This window comes from Myotis lucifugus, unplaced genomic scaffold (assembly GCF_000147115.1).
Source record: "Myotis lucifugus unplaced genomic scaffold, Myoluc2.0 scaffold_268, whole genome shotgun sequence".
In the NCBI taxonomy this organism is placed as follows: Eukaryota; Metazoa; Chordata; class Mammalia; order Chiroptera; family Vespertilionidae; genus Myotis; species Myotis lucifugus.
In genome coordinates, this window is record NW_005871316.1 from 1,309,434 (window position 1) to 1,331,080 (window position 21,647).

The window sequence follows — 21,647 nt, forward strand, 5'->3', positions numbered from 1 at the left end:
CTTAAAGTAGGAAACATTTCTACCTGATAAATTACATATGAACAGAATATTTGACAGAAAAATTAAAGCAGTCAACCTATTAGGGTACTATTAAAAATAACTTAACAGAAGTTTTGTGCAGCACGGCTTGGGTTGAGCTTCAACCTATGAATCAGGGTCACAGTGCAATTCCCATCAGGGCACAGGCCTGGCTGGGGGTTGCAGGAGGCAGCTGATCAATGATTCTCATTATTGATGTTTCTATCTCCCTCTCCTTTCCTCTCTGAAATCAATAAAAATATGTTTTTTTAAAAAGTTTTGTACAATAAAGCATTTAAATAAAAAACATTTAAATGCAAAATGTTTAATTTTGCTGCTAAGAACACATTTGCCATTTAATCTAGACTTTTAATTCTAAGACCCTTTCTCCATTGTCTTGTTTCTTTTCAAGAGTCAAACAAAATTTTAGTAACCAAAATACACTTTCAATAAAATTTTATGTGTATATCTGTAAATAAACAATGAAGCAGTATCAAGGACATTTGTAAAATTTCACCATACAGTTTTACACATGGTAATAGAAAACTGTTCATTAGAAATTAGTGGGATTATCCAAAGATACTTCAGATGTTCAAATCCATACACTCTACATCCTACATATCAACTTCAGTTGCACAGATTAGGATGAAGACCTTTTACATGCTGTTGAAAATGTGATGCAATCTCACTTCATTGGCATTGTATTTCCTCAGACAGTCTGCCTTCATCACACGTATCTTCTACCCCTGAGAGATCAGCAACATCAAGATGGCTCGTCAGCTAAGTCACGTTGGTCAAAATACCTAGTAAAGAAATCATTGAATGTATGCTTAAAGATATTAATTGCAGCACTACTTAAAATAATATCAGAAGGCCACAAACAACCCAAATGCCTACCAATAAGGCACTGGGTGAATAAACTACAGTACATCAATATAGTGGAAGACTATGAAGCTTTTACAAAATATCTATACTGTTATAGCATGACTTCCAGGATTTATTACATGAAAAAAAGATACAGAATGGTATGTTTAATATGCTACCTTTTATAAGTGTGTGTAGGAATGCAGATATATATACTTGCTTATACTTTTTAAAAAGAATAAGTGGAAGGATAAACCAAAAATTAATAATAAAAGGGATAATTACAGGAGAGAAAAGAGGCTAGGGAGGATAAAGGTGGATTCTAAAATACTCCAAATGTACATTGAATTAAAATTTAACCTTGGAAAAATGTAAATATTTTTATGTAATTATGAAACAATAAAAAAAAACATGAATCAAACTCCACAAAATGAATCTTCCCATATATCAAGTTGGTAGTATAATCACACAGAGGAGAATATTGTCAAATGACCTTAAACACAGTGTTCTGATACATGTTTCTAGTAAGATATTCCAGGGACAAAACAGAATGCAAAGCATTCTTAAAATGATTTCAATATTTTTACTGTCAGTGACATTGGTAGCAGTGTTATTCTGAAATAATTATGTGCATACTACAGGATAAAGCCATAATTATATTAACATTGTTCGAAACCAGAATTTTCAGCATAGGATAAAAAGAAATACTAAAGAAAACCCCCAGAATCTTAAACTAGAACTGAAATATCAATTTGAACTCAGAATTTTCTTTTTCTAAAAAATACATAGTTCCTAGCTGTTCACTGAAAAGGACTCAATACACAACTAATTCTCTAGACTCGAAATACCATCTTCTACTTGAAAAGAAGAAACAGTACTCTCAGGAGAAAAGACTAATTGTAGATCCAGATCCAGAAATACTCAAAATACATGAATCATCTTGACATACCGAAAGTAAGACAACTATAAAAGACCACCAGGATTATAAAACAAAAAGCATAGGAATTGACCTGACTGGCCAAAGTTGGAACCTGAGCATCAAAAATACCGATTGCAATGGATCGAAACATATCAGATGTTAAAACCCCTAAATGCAAAACAATAATCCAAAAACAGAAACAATCTTATTGGTCATCTTTGGGGATTGCTAGGCCACAACTTCATTATTTTACAAAAATTAGTGATAAATGGGAGTAATACTGCCTGTATCCTATTTTTTGGGGGGTGGGGTGGGGTGTAAACTATATTTCAGGGTAACCAAATTGATGAAGAGAAATAATGTTTTATAGAAAATATTATATAGATAAATATAAAAACCAGCATTTTCTAATCCTAAGGAAATAATGGATCTATGTAACAATCATCAATGGCTAATAAAACCAACAGGTAAAAGGTATGGACTTTAACTGAACACAATGATCAACTTTATCACCACTAAAAAGTCTGACAACTGGACATTATGTGCCTCCTGATGTAATACAACAGCATCCATGGAGTCTTGTCAAACAAACAAAAACACTATACTGGTATATAGGGTGTCCCCCCAAAAATGTATACACACACTTTGAATAATTATAAAGGCAGTGTTTATGAAAATACATTTCATTTTCAAAATTGAGCTATCAACTGTTAAAGTGTATTACATTTCTGGGGGACACTTGTATAATCAAACCTCTAGACCTACCTACCAGTTTACAGAAAATATGGGGGATGAACACATTAAATACTGCACGAAGGTTTAGTTGTCAAAACCAAGATGTGAAATTTTAAAAGTCAAAGGACCCAGTTTCTTCAACAAATAAATGACAAAGAAAAAAACCCCAGGAAGGTTGATGGGGAGATTTAAGAGACATCAAACAAATGCAATGAGTGCACCTTAGATTTAAACAATTCAAAATCAAAACAACATTTTTGGGACAATTAGGGAATATGAAACATGGAGTAGACATCAGATGATACAGTGAGTTATTAAATTCTTGAGGTGTGGTACTAGTATTATAATTATATTTTTAAAAAGTTCTTCTCAGAAAACTAAAACAAAAGAAAAACAACTAAAAAGCTCTTCTCAGATACATACTAAAATGACATGCCTGAAATTTGTTTAAAATACATTAACAAAAACAATGGAATAAAGAAACATCCTGGTGAACAGATGATCCTATCTAATAAAAGAGAAACATGGTAATTAGCCGTACCTCCGCTACCCTTCCCATTGGCTAATCAGGGCGATATGCAAATTAACTGCCAGCCAAGATGGCGGCCGGCAGCCAGGCAGCTTGAAGCGAACAGGGAGGCTTGCTTGCTTCAGTGACGGAGGAAGCCAAGCTTCCCCGCCTGCCTTGCCGGCCTCTGAGCTGCAACTCTAAGAAACATTGTAACAAATATAGAAGCTAAACCAAACCCCAGAAACCTGCTTTAGTCAGCAGGACTGCAACATTGTTTCAAATACAGAAGGTAAACAAAGGCCAGAAACCTGCTTTCAGCAGCGAGGCCTCAGAGCTAAAGCTGGCCCAGAATTAAAAAAAAAAAGAAAAAAGGACAGGTTGGGAGCTTCAGTCACCCGCCAGCCTGAAAACGGCCCTCAGCCCCTCACCCAGGCTGGCCAGGCACCCCAGTGGGAACCCCCGCCCTGATCCAGGGCACCCTTCAGGGCAAACCAGCCGACCCCCACCTGTGCACCAGGCCTCTATCCTATATAGTAAAAGGGTAATATGCCTCCCAGCACTGGGATCAGCGGAGCAGCGAGGCCTCCCGGCACCGGGATCAGCGTGACAGGGGGCAGCGCCCAAACCCCCTGATCGCCCTGCGGCTCTGTGTGTGACGGGGGCGGGGCCACAACCTCCCTGAGGGCCCTGCTCTGTGCGTGACAGGGGCAGCGCCCACCCCCTGATCGGCCCTGCTCTGTGTGTGACAGGGGGTGGCGCAGCAACTTCCCTATTGACCTTGCCTTGAGTGTGACAGGGGGCGGTGCCCCAACCCCCCAATCGGCTGTACCCTGAGCGTGACTAGGGGTGGCATCGCAACCTCCCGATCCGCCCTGCTCTGTGCATGACAGGGGGCGGCGCCCCAACTCCCCAATCGGCCCTGCTCTGAGCCTGACCAGGGGCTGCACCTAGGGATTGGGCCTGCTCTCTGCCACCCGGGAGCAGGCCTAAGCCAGCAGGCCGTTATCTCCCGAGGGGTCCCAGACTGCAAGAGGGCACAGGCCGGGCTGAGGGAACCCCTCTCCCCCCCGAGTGCACAAATTTTTGTGCACCGGGCCTCTAGTCTATAATAAAAGTGTAATATGCTAATTAGACCGGACAGCAGAATGACCTTCCAGACGTCCTTCCGGAAGAAGCCGCAGTGGCGGGGGCCAAGGCAGAGGCGGTTAGGGGCAATCAGGCAGGCAGGCAGGTGAGTGGTTAGGAGCCAGCAGTCCAGATTGCAAGAGGGTACAGGCTGGGCTGAGGGACCCCCCACCCGTGCATGAATTTCATGTACCGGGCCTCTAGTAGTTAGTAATTGCTGAACCTGGGTGATGAATTGGTTTTGGGGAAAAGGGGATCGTTAGGTCTGATTGAATAACTGAATAGACACCTCCCCTGGGAACTGATCTTTAGACCACACCAGACATTCCCTTTAGCTTAGCACTTGTTAAGACCACATTCCACTTACTAAGACCATTATCTTTCCCCTCAGGACTTGCCCAGAGAATTCTCTGCCCAATAAAAGCCTGCCTAGAGTCCATTACAATCTCTGACTCCCAGTCCCTGGGTGCTGGCGCCATTTTGGGGCTCAGTCCATCTGGGTTTCCAGATGAACTAATAAATTCATAATTCTTTGTGCGTTCCTCCTTTGGTGACCCTAACATTTGGTGCTGAAACCCAGGAGGGTTCCATGGGGAAGGGAAGTCATCGCTGGCTTCGGTCATCCTGAGTTTGCTACTTGGTGAGCAGTAGGCAGGGGCAGCTCAACCTGGCCTTACCTCCGAATCCTACTCGGGTGACATGGTGACCGGATTCAATTAGGCCTCCCTCCCTTACAGGCCCCCCTGAACCAGCCAAGGATGATGCTGGATTGGGACCTCTTCTTCCCATTGCTGACCCCACACTCAACACCGGCTCGTTTCATCTCCGGTAAATGACTACTGGATTTCTGATTTGCCCCTTGTCTCAGATTAAAGACTTAGCACTAGGCCAGAAATCCTATCCAGTCCAGCATTGGCCCCTGGGACCAGGTCCCACAGTCTTCCACATCACAGGGGATGCCTACCACGTGGACTAGACTGACCTCTCTCCAGAGCCTGACTAGTTGGTGGGGACACCTTCCCTCTAGTCTTGCTTCCTGGATCTCCATTTGCTGTTTACCTCCCCTTCCAATTTACACCACAGGGAATTTTTTTCCACCCCCCCAGAAAACACTCCTCTGTGATTTCTCCTCCGTAACCTTAAAACGCTCAGCCTTTACAAAGAGGTCCAGGCAAAGCACCTGATCTTCTATATATATATGTAAAACCCTAATATGCAAATAGACCAAACAGCAGAAAAACCAAACTGGTTGCTACGAGGGGGTGTGCGTGGAACATGGTGGGCGTTGGCCTGGTGGGATGGTGGAGCAGGTGAGCGGGGGCGCCAGACAAAGACGGGGCACCGGTCGCTGTCATTGGGGTGAGCCTCTGGTGGTTACTGAAAATTCTTTGCTCCCGTGCACCACGGTCTCACCCAGAGGGCATACCTGCTGCCAGTGCCTGGCACCGGTCCCGATCGCCCCTCAGGGCTTCTCTACCTCCCCCTGCTCCTGAGGGGCAATCAGGGCCAGCAGCTGCTGCTTGCACCCGCTGCCGGCGACGGCCCTACTTGCACCCACTGCTGGCGCCAGCCCCAATCACTCCGCACCATCAGCAGATGCGCGCGGGGCTAACACCATCAGCGCATGGGAGCGGTGGCGACAGGAGTGGGGCTGCTGGCAGACAGAGGACCGGGGGCTTCGGCAGGAGAGGCTGGGCAGGGGCACGGAGGATGGGCCGAGACCTGCCCCTGTGCCCACTGCAGCCTCACGGCCCACAGGTCCTTTCAAGGTGCATGAGTTCATGCACTGGGCCCCTAGTCCACAATATAAATTATTCACACTGGCCCGAGATTTTAACATTCTCCAGGACTTAGACAATTTCTGTCACGGCAATGGGAAGTGGTCAGAGATCCCCTACATCCAGGCCTTCTTTATACTCCCCAATCGTCCTCCTCTCAGTCAAACTTGCTCTACTTATCAAATCCTACTTCTCCACTCAAAGCCTCTTCTGCCGACCCTGGACCTTTCCACCCTGAGGCTTCTGATCATCCTTCTCCAACCCATCAGGTCCCTCAGTCTCCCTTTGACCCTCCCAATCACTCGATTCTCCATTCCCCTCCAGGTCCCTGGAACCTACCTCATGTCCCTCCTCTGACTGCCCGCCCTGTCTTCAGACTCCACGTCTTAAAATCTTTGACTCCCAGTCCCTGGGTGCTGTTGCCATTTTGGGGCTCAGCCAACCTGGGTTTCCAGATGACCTAATAAATTCATACTTCTTTACCCCCTTTGGCCTCGTGCACTCTTCCTTCGGCTACCCTAACAGAGGGGAATTTATTCTACTACATTTGTATTTGCTTGAAAATCTCCACAATAAGTTTTAAAAAATCATTATCATTGGTAAAATGGGATTCCATTTATTTGAGTAGATATTAGCAGTTATTGCCTTAAAGCTAACAAAACAAACAAAACTAACAATAAAAAACACAAGAGACTTATAATATCTGATACTTATATTAAAGCTGCTGCAGCAAAGAGTCTAGGCCAGCCGTGGGCAAACTACGGCCCGCGGGCCGGATCCGGCCCGTTTGAAATGAATAAAACTAAAAAAAATAAAAAAGACCGTACCCTTTTATGTAATGATGTTTACTTTGAATTTATATTAGTTCACACAAACACTCCATCCATGCTTTTGTTCCGGCCCTCCGGTCCAGTTTAAGAACCCATTGTGGCCCTCAAGTCAAAAAGTTTGCCCACCCCTGGTCTAGGCCTATGTTATCTTTTTCAAACTTGCTATAATCTTGTATAAATTTTCCTGAGTGAAGCCTATGTCTCAGAAACTTTTCTAGTCTAGAAGTTTTTCCATTTACCTAACTTTTCAAGGGGAAAAGAATCATAACCAATACACTGGATATTTCTTGTCTCATATGTGCACAATATTATAAAATATCAGTGAATTAGCAGGCAGATAATATGATTAAGTCTCTCGTTTCATTAAGTATTACTTTACTGAACCATCAATTACTTAATTTTTCTGAACTGGTGTAAAAGGAAAAAAACAAAACACTTGAATTGTATAAGGATTAGAGATATAGCCTATATAGTGCCTAAGACAATGCTTGCTGTAGCCTCTCATTTAACTCTTACTACCACCAGATGAGGTAGGTGCTAACTTGTGATCAGCATAGTTAAGAGCTTAGCTCTGAAGTAAAGCTGTCTGGGTTTGGATTCTAGCTCTGCCTGCCATTTACTACCTTTGTGATGGTAGGAAAGCTATTTAACCTCTCTCTCTGCCATTGTTTCCTCATCTGTAAGCTGATAATAGTACCTACCGTCTAAGAATTAAATGAGTTTCTGTTAGGAAGCACTAAGAAAAATGTTTGGCACAAAGTGCCCAGTAAGTGTTAATTATCAGCAACCGCAAAACTGTAGATCCAGATGTTGAATATGTGTGTACTCTAAAAAAGTGTCTTGTGTGGGGGAGGGAAAAGTGGATACAGGATTACATACCTTCCCAATATTTGAATATATTATAAATCTTTAAAAAGGTATTAGCATTAGAATAAAAACACTGACCAGTAGAACAAAAATATTTAGTTCAGTAAAAAACCTAAAATAAATGTGTGTGCATGTAGTGTTTATATATGTGTAAGGGAATAAACAGGAACAGAGTGACATACCTCGATGTACGGTTGGGGGGATGAGAAGAGATAAACCGGAGAACTTATATAGTTATATGCATAGTCCATGGACACGGGCAATAGGATAGTAAAGACCTGGGGGTTGGGTAAAGGCTGGGAGGAGGGGGTAAAGTAGTGGAAAATGGGAGATATCGGTAATACTATTAACAATAAGAAATACATTTAAAAAAAAAGAAATAGCCCTAGCTGGTTTGGCTCAGTGGACAGAGCGTTGGCCTGTGGACTGAAGGGTCCCAGGTTTGATTCGGGTCAAGGGCACATGCGTGGGTTGTGGGCTCAATCCCCAGTAGGGGGTGTGCATGAGGCAGCCAATCAATGATTCTCTCTCATCATTGATGTTTCTATCTCTCTCTCCCTCTCCCTTCCTCTCTGAAATCAATAAAAATATATTAAAAAGAAAAGAAATAAACAGACACAAGAGTTTAGACTATGAAACAGTTTTCAAATAAATTCCAAGTGGAATTTTAATTTAAGTAATGAAATCAAACTAAATAAAAATATGTCCCAACAGAAAATGAACAAATGACACAGGTAATTTAAAAAATACAACTGCAGCCCTGGCCGGTTGCTCCGGAGTTAGAATGGGTTCGACTCCCAGTCAAGGGCACATACCTCAGTTGTGGTTCATTCCTCATTCCTTGGTCCTGGTTGGGCGCAGGTGGGAGGCAACCAACCCATGGGTCACTTCTCAGAATGTGTCACCATATTAAGCAGTGCATGCCTGTACATGCCCTTTACTTATTTCTAGGAATTTAACCTCAGGAAATAATGGAGCTGTATGTATAAGGATCTTCACTGAAGCATTATTTATAGAAAAAAAAATTGTGATACATATAATATTATGTTTTCTTACACCTCAATTTCCTCTACTTGTAAAATGTAAATAAAACTCTACCACCATTAATAAAATACTAATACAAAGCAAGAAGCCAAATATTACTTACCTGCTAACCAAGCAGATTAATAAATTCAAAGCAGGAACTCTCTCATCATCTTTGCTGTTCTAAAAAAAAAAGAAAGAGAAGAAGCCACATGTGGTAGAACTCAAAATGTAGTCTGTTCCCCCCTAATATCTTTGAAACAAATTTCCTTTTGATGCAAAATATGAAAACTTTATTAGAAGACAGTAAGAATCACATGGAAATAGGAAACGTCAAAGAAAAAGGACCAAACTGTAGAATTAATGATCCCTCAAGAAATACCTAAGATCATCTTTTAGAGAAATATACTTAACAGGGAACAGAAGAATTAAGGGCTCTAAGAATAACTTTGGAGAACGTCTTTCCTAGTTCCAAGTAGTGCAACAAAAAAGCCTATGTCTTAACTGGACAGTAATGAAACAGTATGTAAAATATTTTAGAGAACTTACAATTGAGAAGGAGTGAAAATTCTGGCTTCCAGCACTAAGACATACTAATAAATATTCTAGATCAGGACTCTCAATTATGATGGAAGTAGTTTCTGAACTATACATTTTAAAAAGTTCACTTCAAGTATTTGTTAAAATGACAGACCTAAGATACATGGAAAGTAGTCTTACAGAGTATGAAATTTATTTTTATACATTTCAAAGAACAGTCACAATAACCTATTGAGTAATGTTATAACAGACATGTCATATATTAATTCAAACTTGGGACACACGTCCATAATGTTACTGTGCTCAATTCTTCCATGTACCAAGCACCATATGGGACAAAGTGAATAGACATATTAACTGCTAGTAGCACAGAAGATGAAATATCCACAAAATAACTTTAATGAAAGGGAAAATGTGTAAAGTGCCATAGAAAAGATACAAAGTATAATGAAAAAACAGAAGATGGAGAAATCCTTTTTCGCTGTTGGGATCAGGAAATGTATCATAGGAAATGGTGGAATATAAGCCCGATTGTGAGAAAAATGGTACTTAGATGCAGACTGGAAGAGAGTGAAAGGCTCTTCTGCAGAGGGAATAAAGTCTAGGAACAAAGCATGGGGAATAGTAGTTGGTGAATAGCGAGAATTTGCTTGGAGTACAGACCATTAAGTTCATTTGAGCAACATCACAATAGTTTAATGAAAGAACTTTGGAATAGTCAAGTTTATATTTTGTGGAGGGAAAGGAGGAATGAAAAAAAATCAGAAGTGGGTTTAATCGGGCTTCAATTTTTATTGTAATGCTACATGTGAGTTAGAGGAAGGGTCTGAGGGGAGAAATTCAAATCAATCATTGGGCTAGACTAGAGATTGCTAGGTGACTACACCAGTTTCTTATGTCCCCTTACTATGAAGTTCATTTTCAGCCAGGCACACTGCCACCAGCTAAAAGTAAACATTTCCCATTTTCTTATGGCCATGTGACTAAATTCTGGCCAATGAGCTACATAGCCAGATGTGCTGTGGAAACTCTGGAAGTCTCTTAAAGAGGATGATGGCCTTCTTTTCTTTCCAACTGCTTATAATGAACTTACAGTGGCCAAGGCTCCAGCAGCCATCTGGATCTTGAGGTGAGCTGAGGATGAAAGCCACACATAGCAGAACTCAAAGGCCTGGGTTACTGCCATCCTAAATGTGATCAGCCTACCTTTTTTTGTTGCACTACTTGGAACTAGGAAAGACGTTCTCCAAAGTTATTCTTAGAGCCCTTAATTCTTCTGTTCCCTGTTAAGTATATTTCTTTATATTTCTAATCCTGACTGATAAAATATTCCATGTTTTCTTATTTCACTGGAATCTTTTATCACCATATTGCAACTTACCACTAAGAGCCTCACTTCAGAGCATCTTCTTGCAAGTTGCCGAATCAGTGAATGAGCCTCGGGTAATAAAGGTTTTTCAAGACAAGCCAATAAAGCATAAAGCCATCTTCCCTAAATAGAGTTTTAAAAAATAGTAAGTAGGGAAATATTGCATCATCATGCTTTAACTAATTTTTAAAACGTTCAAAGTTGTGTCTGGTTATTTGCTATGAATAATTTCATACATTTAACAGAACATTTAACTGTATAATGTTTGGATATAGATAACAAAGGGTCATCTAGCTAGCCAGGTGATAGCTTTTGTATCTTCTAACTTTAGACACAGAACATTAGATACTTCAAAATATTCTTACCCCCCGAAGAGTTGATTTCAGAGATTCTTATTACAATTATAGTCCCAAAACATAGGTAGAAAACTGTATTAAGATGTGTATAAATCCTTGAAAAATTAAGATACATTTTTCCTTTGCCTTCTATAGACAGATATACAAATCATATTATAATTTTTTTTGCCTGCAGAAATGCACTTTATTTGATTATTTTCTTCATGCTCACCCAAGGAGGGAGTATATTTTTTCCATTGATTTTCAGAGAGAGTGGAAGGGAGGGGAGAGGAGGAGAGAGAGAAAGGCATCGATGTGAGAGAGACACATCAGTTGGTTGCTTCCCACATGTGCCCTGACCAGGGCCGCCCGACCAGAACCAGGGATTGAACCTGCAACCAAGGTACTGCATGCCCTTGATCAGGAACCAAACCTGAGACCCTTTGGTCCGCTCATATTATAATTTTATAACTTTGTCCCCTGGGTCTATACAAAGGAACTATATTCTAGATGAAATAATGTTTTGATACTTGTATAAATACCATGCAAGCTAAATTTATTCCCATCCCATTTTAAAATGGGTTTTTCTTTTTAATTACCAAAATAATAATACTAAATGCAGAAAAACTAAAGAATACAAAATGCACAGAGAAAAAATGAACCTGAAATCCCACCATCTAGATAAACTTTCCGCTACTTTTGAAAATGTTCACCTTTCTCCCTAGTTGGTTTGGCTCCATGGTTAGAGTGTTGGCCCGAAGGCTGAAGGGTCTCTGGTTCGATTCCAGTCAAGGGCACATACCTCAGTTACAGGCTCCATCCCTAGTCCCGGTCAGGCACGTGCAGAAGGCAAACAATCAATGTGTCTCTCTCACATCGATGTTTCTGTCTCTCTGTCTCTCCCCTTCTCTTCCACTCTCTCTAAAAATCAATGGAAAAAATATCCTTGTGTGAGGGTTAACAAAATAAATAAATAAAAATGTTCACCTTTTCCTATGAAAACACACAGCTTTTAAAAATAAAGTTTCATGCCCTAGCTGGTTTGGCTCAGTGGATAGAGCATCAGCTGGTGGACAGAAGGATCCCGGGTTCGATTCTGGTCAAGGGCACATGCCCGGGTTGCGGGCTCGATTCCCAGTACGGGGTGTGCAGGAGGCAGCCGATCAATGATTCTCTTTCATCATTGATGTTTCTATCTCTTTCTCCCTTTCTCTGAAATCAATAAAGATATATTAAAAAAATAAGGCTACATTTCTAAAAAAACTATTAAGACAAGTCAATACCAAGTAATACCAAGTAAAGAAGTTTCAGAAAGGTTCCTTTTCCCTTTTGCTAGTTTATATGCTGGTTTTTACTTTAAACACTGATATTCTAAATACTAGAGTTCTGATGATATGGTTATTTGGATAGGGGAACTGAACACTATTGATTTAAGAGACATATTACTCAAAATAAGACTCAAAAGATTAATCCGGTGAAAATTTAGTAAATCATTTGTCAATGGCTCAAAAATACTTTAATGGTTTCTCTGGCAAATATAGCTACACTTTTTGGTAATATGCTTTCACTAATTAACAGGAGAAGCCAAACTTATCACCCTCTAGTAATCTTTATAAGTTTTTTAAAAAATCTTACAACAGCCCTGGCTGGTGTGGCTCAGTTGGTTGGGTGTCGTCCCATGCACGGAAAGGTTACGGGTTTGATTCCGGCCCATGTTGGGGGCTTGATCCCCGGTTGGGGATGTGCAGGGGGCAGCCCATCGATGTTTCGCTCTGGTATGGATGTTTCTCTCTCTCCCCCTCTCCCTTTCTCTCTCTAAAATATCAATAAAAATATTTTTTAAAATCTTACAACAAAGTTAAAAAATAAATATTAAAGGAAGAGAAGGAAAACAGATAAGTAATACAGACAGAAGGAAACGATATAAAATTTAAAGTTCAATATCTAGATTTAAAGTTCAATATCTAGATTTCAATGAAAAAGTAGCCTAAGAATATGAGCAAAGGATAGCTAAGAAAAAACATCCTGTTTCACTGGTATTGAAAGAAACGTAAATTACATAAACTATAAAGTACTACTATAAACTCACCAAATTTGAAAAACACAGATTACAAAATGACAGATTGAATCATCATATGGAATTATTGATAATCAAACGTTTTTAACTTATAAAAAAATGGTTATTTCATATGGTTCAACTTAAACTAAGGTTGCAAGGAAAAGAACTAACTTTAAGCACCCATAACTGATGCATTATAAACTCATTCATTTCTTTTGGAAAGTAATCTGGTGGAATGTAACAAAGGCTGGATTCAATAATTCTACTCTAAAAATAGCCTAAGAAATTACTATACATTTATATTTTAGCCATGATTGCAAAATATAAGGAAGAATCCAAATGGCCAATAATGAATCAATGTAGATTATGAGATATTAAGACAATGGTGCTTATGTGAATTACATTATCATACAGAAATACATATCTGAAATGTAGCTATAAAAACACACACATGTAATATATACACACATATGTATACATACACACACATTAATTATAATTATGTAAAAGACACATAGGACCACTGAATCAGAAACTGATTTTAAACATGAATATTTTTTCCTTTAAAAAGTACATGTTATATAGTAGAGATTTAAAAGAAAGAAAATAGCCCAAGCTGGTGTTTCTTAGTGGTTAGGGCATTGACCTGGGCACCAAAGGGTCATGGGTTTGATTTCCAGTCAAGGGCATGTACCTCGGCTGCAGGTTTATTCCCCAGCCCCACTTGGAGTGCATGCAGGAGGCAACCAGTCTCTCTCTCTCTCTCTTTTTTTTCACTCCTCCCACCCTCCTTCCCTTCCACTCTCTAAAAATCAATGGAAAACATATCCTCGGTGAGGATTAACAAAAAAATAATAAATAAATAAAAATAAAGGAAAAGAAATATAAAAACTTAAAATGAAAAATCTAGTGATAAAGAATATGGTCATGACCTTGCCAGTATGCTCAGTGGTCAGAGCATCGGCCTGTGCACTGAAGGGGCTCAGGTTTCATTCTCGGTCAAGGGCAAGGGCTCATATGTGGGTTTCGGGTTCACTCTCTGCCCCTAGTTGGAGCATGTGCGGGAGAAAACCAATGTGTCTCTCTCACATCGATGTTTCTCTCTCTCCCCCCTTCTCTCTCCCTTTTACTCTCTCTGAAAAGCAATGGAAAATATCCTCTAGTGAGGATTAACAAAAACAAAACAAAAAGAATATGGTCATTATACTTATGGAAGAGACTTTTCTAAGCCACTTCCACTTGGCTAAATGGCAGGCTGGGAAACTTACACATCGTACTGCAACGTTGGTTTATCCGTTTCTCCCCGCAGACTATAAGCTTCTGGAGGGCAAAGATTGTATCTTATGCTTTGACAGGAAGCTTTGGAGCCTCTATACTCTTTTTAAATATGACTTTTTTTTTCTTTTTCTTTTTCGAGAGGAAGGGAGAGGGATACAGAGTTGGAAACACTGACGATAGGGAAATGATCGCTTGCCTCCTGCACACTCCCCACTGGGGATCAAGACGGCCACCCAGGCATGTGCCCTGACCAGAATTGGTTCATGAGTTGAAGCTCCACCACTGAGCCACATCAGCCGGGCTCAGATATACTTTTTTGCCGCTATCCTCAACTGTGAAAAATATTTGTTTCTAAAAATTAAATCTATCTTCAGATGATAAAACTTATTAGGGGATTAAGTAGATAATTTATATAATGTCCACCAAATTTACCCAATTTTGAAGGTTAAAAAAAATTATATTGAAGGAAATTCCATATGGTGGTTCAATCTATCATTTTGTAATCTGTATTTTTCAGATTTAGTGAAGGTTAAAAAAAAAAAAAAGAGCTGTGAATATGAAGCAATAAAATAGAGGGGCAGTGTAGCATAGTTGCTAAGAGTATATAGTCAGGTTGCCTAGGCATAATCTCAGTTCTGCCAGTTATAATCTGTATGACCTTAAGCGAGTTACTGATCCCTATGTTCTCTAGTTTCCTATCTATAAAATGGAAATAATAATAGTGATAGGTTATTAGAGGATTCAAGAAGTTATTACATACAAAGTCCTTAAAACAATATCTGGCACAAAGTGCTATTGTTGTTGTTATTTCTGACATGCTTTTGTGAGTTAATTTCAATGAGATTTTAGAAAATGCATTTCAAACTTCTTTAAGCCAGTACCAATCAAAATGGGGCTCTGCAGATTGGTTGCTAGTTCATTACTGGTCTGCAACGCGATAAGCAGTCTGTCCCAGGATAAAAATCAACTGCTCAGTGAACATTTCCCCCCCAAAGCAAGACTTTCTCAATGAAGAAAGTAGTATGTTGATTTATATTCTAGTGTAAGTTTCTTGTATCACTGCAAACAAACATAGTTTGCATTATACAGAGGTATAAAAAATATATATAATACATATCTATAAATACTGTAGAGTATATAGTTTTGTCTGAATTATGAAAATGAAAAGATGTAACACTACCAATTCTGGAGTAAAGTCTCTTTCTCCAAACCAATTACTCAGATATTCCAAGACACTGGTTACTGTTGCCTAAAAAAAAGGGCGGAGGAGGTGGAAGAATTGCATTAGTAGTAAAACATTGACAAGTTCAAAATGAGTTTCATTAAGTTAGTTAGACAGCAACTCTGATATTTAAAGTGGCCTCAGTCTTTAGACTTTCAGAGAAAACTGTGACTTTATGTAGTAATTTGATTAGATGGCTCACTCAGTGAGAAGAGGCTTTTAAGATAAATATTCTTATACACTTTCAAGTATCAATACCTTGGTTTAAATCCTAGTATTTAGTTTGTAACTACTAATTTAGTTTATCACTACTTCAAAAATTCCATGTGCTCTTAAAAAAAAGTCTTTGCATAAATACCTTTATTTTTATTGAAACATTGTACAAATAGGAACAGAAAGTTAGCGAGAGAAAGATCTGCTTTAAAACTATACAGACAGAATGTATCAAATTGTTAAAAATATTATCTGGCTTATTTTTAGTTGGACACTTAAAAACATTATGATGAATTTAGTGTGACCACTATGGTATCTTAATGCAAATGATCAATTAAGAGAAACTGTCAGCCAGTAAAATTAAGACAGAGTATAAAAATTTCCTCTTACAAGGATATCCAATGCTATGTTAAGACAAAACAAACTTTTTTGGTGGTCTTTAAATGGAGAGTAACTAGTCCTAAAAGTCTGAAGAAACAAAATCCATCTTTCTCCATTTTATCCAAGAAATGTATGTAGTGGTTAAGTTTTGGGGGAGTCAAAAGTTATATGTGGATTTTCAACTGCAGTGGGTCAGTGTTCCTAACCCCAGTGCTATTCAAGGGTCAACTGTATTTTATTTGTAATAGAATACACAGGCTATCTGAAATTAGAAATAGCAATCTAACCTTAGTATTTACTTCAAACCCCAGAATCTAAGACTAACAACTGAAATATACGCAATTAAATAGTTTAGCACCATGATTAAGAGTGTCAGTTCTAGAATTAGATCACTCTGATATTGAATACCAGTGCTGCCATTAAAACTTGCTGAAAAAAATACCTGCAAGTTACTTAACCATTAATTTTGTTTCCTCTTCTCTAAAAAGGGGATACATATTAATAATAACTCCCTATACAGGGTGGCATTAAGGATTAAATAAGAAATGTTAAAGAATTTAGAAAACACACACACACAATAGTTTAGGACAGGGTTTTGCATAAATATTCAGTAAATGTATTCAAATACTTTCACACACATCACAAACAAAAGAATGCATATATCCTTATTAGATAGACTTTACCTGATTCATTCTGCTAACAATACTAAGCAAGGGAGGGAAACCAATCTGAAAGAAAAATGAGATTGTAATTTACTAAATAGTATTATAAGGAGGGATTTAATTTTTTTTCAAACTGGTGAATTTTTCATCACACTATTATTTAGAAACAGAAAATGGCTATAAAACAAAATTCCTTTATTGCCTATTACAATAAAATGTTCCATGAAGTATTACATTGGTAATGCCCCCCCAAATGATGTCTTGAAATCTGAATATATAAATTTAAAAATGATTTCCATAATTAAAATGTTAAAGTATGAAAATTTTTAAAAAGATACTGATATTATTAATACTATAACATAAATATGATACAAACTTTTTGGTTAATCCTCACCTGAGGATACTTTTTTCCACTGATTTTTTTAGAGGGTATGGAAGGGAGGGGGAGAGACAGAAAGAAACATTGATGTCAGAGACACATCGACTGGTTGCCTCCGTCATGCCCTGACAAGGGCTGGGGACTGGGGGCCAGGGACTGGGCCTGCAACTGGGGTACGTGGCCTTGACTGTGCCCTTGACCGGAACTGAACCCTCAACCCTTCTGTCCACAGGGCAACACTCTAACCACTGATCAAACTGGGCAGGGCTGATACAATCTTTTAAAAAAGTTTCAGCTAGCCTTGCCCGGTATGACCTGGTTGGAGCGTTGTCAAATTCACTAAAAGGTGGCCGGTTCAATTCCCAGTCAAGGCACATACCCAGGTTGCAGGTTCCATCCACGGTTGGGGCACATGCGGGAAGCAACCAATCATGTTTTTCTCTCTCAAAATCAATTTAAAAAAACTCACAAATAGTTCATTGAGTATTTAAAAAGAATCTTCAGCTAAAGCTAATATTTTCAAGAATAAAGGGCACTTGAGTTAGAATGACTTTTTTCAAACCTAATCTGATTCAATTTTTTAAATTCTACTTTGCAGCTTAATGCTGGGAGCACTGATCATGAAAATAGCATTGACTTGTGAGAAACTTAAGAGGATATGCGCCCAGCCAGTGTGGCTCAGTGGTTGAGCATCAACCTATGAACCAGGAGGTTAAGGTTCAATTTCTGGTTAGGGCACATGTCTAGGCTGTGTGCCCAATACCCAGTGTGGGGCGTTCAGGAGGCAGCCCCACACTGTTTTTTTTTGTTTTTTTTTTTTAAAGAGGACAGGCAACGCCGAAACCGGTTTGGCTCAGTGGATAGAGCACCGGCCTGCGGACTCAAGGGTCCCGGGTTCGGTTCTGGTCAAGGGCATGTACCTGGGTTGCGGGCATATCCCCAGTGGGAGATGTGCAGGAGGCGGCTGATCGATGTTTCTCTCTCATCGATGTTTCTGACCCTCTATCTCTCTCCCTTCCTCTCTGTAAAAAATCAATAAAATATATTTAAAAAAAAAAAAAAAAGAGGACAGGCAATAAACTCTTAAATCTTTAAGTGGTTTTTCACATGGTATGTTACTTGTATGTATTTTGTAATAACAAGCAAAATAAATAAATTTTAATTCTTTATTAAATTAAAACACATTTTTAAAATGTAACATACATTAGGGATTATGCAAAAGAATAGGTTGGCCCTCGCCAGTCTAGCTCAGTAGATAAGAGTGTTGGCCTGCGGACTGAAGGGTTTTGGGTTCAATTCTGGTTGCATGCTTGATCCCCAATAAGGGGCATGCAGGAGACAGCCGATCAATGATTCTCAGCAATGATATTTCTATCTTTCTCTCCTTCTCCCATCCTCTCTGAAATCAATAAAAATATATTTAAAAAAAAAAAGAATAAGTTGTATAAGAAACAGTGCCAAATTAGTTCCCCTGGAGATCTGAATCTATTTTTCACTCTCATCACATATATAAGAACTAGAGGCCCAGTGCACAAAAATTTGTGCACTCGGGGGGGGGGGGGAGCCTCAGCCCGGCCTGTGCTCTCTCGCAGTCTGGGACTCCTCGGGAGATAACGACCTGCTGGCTTAGGCCTGCTCCCGGGTGGCAGAGGGCAGGCCCAATCCCTAGGTGCAGCCCTGGTCGGGCTCAGAGCAGGGCTGATTGGGGAGTTGGGGCGCTGCCCCCTGTCATGCACAGAGCAGGGCAGATTGGGAGGTTGCGATGCCACCCTCAGTCATGCTCAGGGTATGGCTGATTGGGGGGTTGGGGCACTGCCCTCTGTCACACTCAAGGCAGGGTCGATGGGGAGGTTGCGGCGCCACCCCCTGTCACGCACAGAGCAGGGCCAATCAGGGGGTTGGGCGCTGCTCCCTGTCACGCACAGAGCAGGGACCATCAGGGGGGTTGGGGCTCCGTACCCTGTCACGCACAGAGCAGGGCCAATCAGGGGGTTGGGTGCTGCCCCCTGTCATGAACAGAGCAGGGACCATCAGGGGGGTTGGGGAGCACAGAGTAGGGCCAATAGGGGAGTTAGGGCACTGCCCTCTATCACCCACAGAGCAGGGCCGATCAGGGGGTTGGGGCGCCGCTACTGTCACACTCAGGGCAGGGTTGATGGGGAGGTTATGGCTCTACCCCGTCACACACAGAGCAAGGCCCGTGGTGGTGGGGGGGGAGGGGGTTGGGGCGCCGCACCCTGTCACACACAGAGCCACAGGGTGATCAGGGGATTTGGGCGCTGCCCCCTGTCACGCTGATCCGGTGCCAGGAGGCCTCGCGGCTCCACTGATCCCGGTGCTGGGAGGCATATTACCCTTTTACTATATAGGATAGAGGCCTGGGGGCTGGCTGGTTTGCCCTGAAGGGTGTCGTGGATCAAGGTGGGGGTCCCCACTTGGTGCCTGGCCAGCCTGGATGAGGGGATGATGGCTGTTTGCAGCTGGTCACACACCCTTCAGGGTGGGGGTCCCACTGGGGTGCCTGGCCAGTCTGGGTGAGGGGCTGAGGGCTGCTTTCAGGCTGGCGGTTGTTGATTGAAGCTCCCAACCGCTCCTTTTTTTAATTTTATTCTGGGCCAGCTTTAGCTCTGGCTCTAGCTCTGAGAGCAGGTATCTGGTTTGTTTCGGTTCTATAATCGAAACAATGTATAACTTCAGCTCTGAGATCCCGGCCTATATTTGTTAGAATGTTTCAAACTGCCAGCTCAGAGGCCGGCAAGTCAGGCAGGGAACGTTGGAGTCTGCAGTCACGGGAGCAAGCAAGCCTCATGTTCGCTTCCAGCTGCCTGGCTGCCGGCCGCCATCTTGGCTGACAGTTAATTTGCATAAGGATACGCTGATTAGCCAATGGAAAGGGTAGCGGTCGTATGCTAATTACCATGTTTCTCTTCTATTAGTGTAGATACCTGTTTTCCCAGCCCTATCAACACAGTTTATCAAGCTTTCTTTGCCAATATATTACCTGAAAAAATAGCAGCTCAATATAGTTACAAGTTACATTTATATTACAAGTGAGTTTGTGCATCTTCTCATATAAAAACAATTTGTATTTCCTTTCTGTGAGGTCTATTTGTATTATGGGACTATTATTTGTTTTTAATTGGGTTCTCAGTCTTTTTAGTGATTTTTGGAGCTTTTCCATTTGGGGATAAATTAGTTTTAAATAGGAAAAACACAATGTGGTACCATGTAGCACACAATAAATACTTATTCAACAGAACAGAACAACATAATATAGAGTTAGTAGTAATGCTGATGTATGCAGAGGGTTCCATAGAAACATCTGCAAATTTGAGGGCAGGTGAATCCTGAAGGACAAGAAAAAGTTGTCCACATAATATATGAAGCTTTATGAAATTTAAATATACTCTCAGCATTCCATCTCCAGAATATGCAATTTACTAAGGATTTTTAAGAACATCCCTCATCATGTCATATGTTTTTCTGTTTCCCTGCCACTAGTCACTCATTGTTCGAGCCATGAGCCAACCTAAAAAATATCACAGTACGTTGTTTCAGAAACTGGGATACCAATTTAGAGGTAATACACTAAGTCAGGGGTTGGCAAACATTTTCTGTAAATCGCCAAACTAAATATTTTAGGCTTTGCAGGCCACACACTGTCTTAGTCACATATTATGTTTGTTTTTTTATAACCCTTAAAAAATATAAAAACCATTCTTAGCTCATGAGCTGTATAAAAAATAGGTTGTGGACTGGACTTGGACTAGGCTGCAGCTTGCTGATGGCCCACTGGCATGACACCATGGTTGAGCATCTACCAATGAACCAGGAGGTCATGGTTCAATTCCCGAATGGGGCACATGCCTGGGTTGCGGTTCTATCCCTAGGTTGCAGTTCTAGTCCCAGTGTAGAGTATGTGGGAGGCATCCGATCAATGACTCTCTCTCAACATTGATGTTTCTCTCTCCCTTCCTCTCTGAAATCAATAAAAATATATATTAAAAAAAAAAAAAAGATGCACTAGAACTAGAATACTTTGTTGTTTTAACTACTTATCACCTACTTGTATATAATCTATTCCAGGACTTTCATTTTTAGCTGGTCCAACAGCCCCTTCAGAACATAACCTTTCACCCAGACAAAATTTTTTCCAGCCTTCTTCATCTTCAGATGTTGGCTAAAGAAAAAAAAAAACAAATTTACTTATTTCTATGTATTGTTAAAATACAGAACTGTGAAAAAAGGAATAAGATTCCTCCCATAGTTCCCACCCACATCAACACAAAAATATGGTTACCCTTGTATGGGATTGAAATTATGTCCCCTCCCCAAATTCAAACGGTGGAAAACTTAATCCCCCAGAACCTCCAGGATGTGGACTATTGCTTGGAGACAGGGCTCTTTAATAGAGGTGAATTTAGGTAAATTGGCAGAATGGTGCCCAATCCCTATTTGGACTGGTGGCCCTTGGCAAGAGAAGGAAATTTGGGACCCACAGTAAGACACTGGGGATGTGTGTGCACAGAGGAAAGACTA

General features: G+C 40.4%; 1 protein-coding gene across 4 annotated transcripts in view; it reads right to left on the reverse strand.

The window, feature by feature from the left end:
* Positions 1–342: 342 nt before the first annotated feature.
* Positions 343–21,647, reverse strand: part of GEMIN2 (gem nuclear organelle associated protein 2) — a 31,794-nt gene continuing 10,489 nt past the window's right edge. For 3 of the 4 annotated variants that reach the window (XM_006099266.3, XM_023762925.1, XM_023762927.1), the window contains exons 5-10: positions 21,175–21,288; positions 16,751–16,795; positions 15,432–15,500; positions 10,592–10,702; positions 8,795–8,853; positions 343–821 (exon numbers count right to left, since the gene is read on the reverse strand). In XM_006099266.3, the coding sequence (XP_006099328.1) occupies positions 782–821; positions 8,795–8,853; positions 10,592–10,702; positions 15,432–15,500; positions 16,751–16,795; positions 21,175–21,288 (438 nt within the window). In that variant the 3' untranslated portion in view covers positions 343–781. The remainder of the gene's footprint in view (positions 822–8,794; positions 8,854–10,591; positions 10,703–15,431; positions 15,501–16,750; positions 16,796–21,174; positions 21,289–21,647) is intronic. The other variant, XM_023762926.1, reaches the window with a different exon arrangement.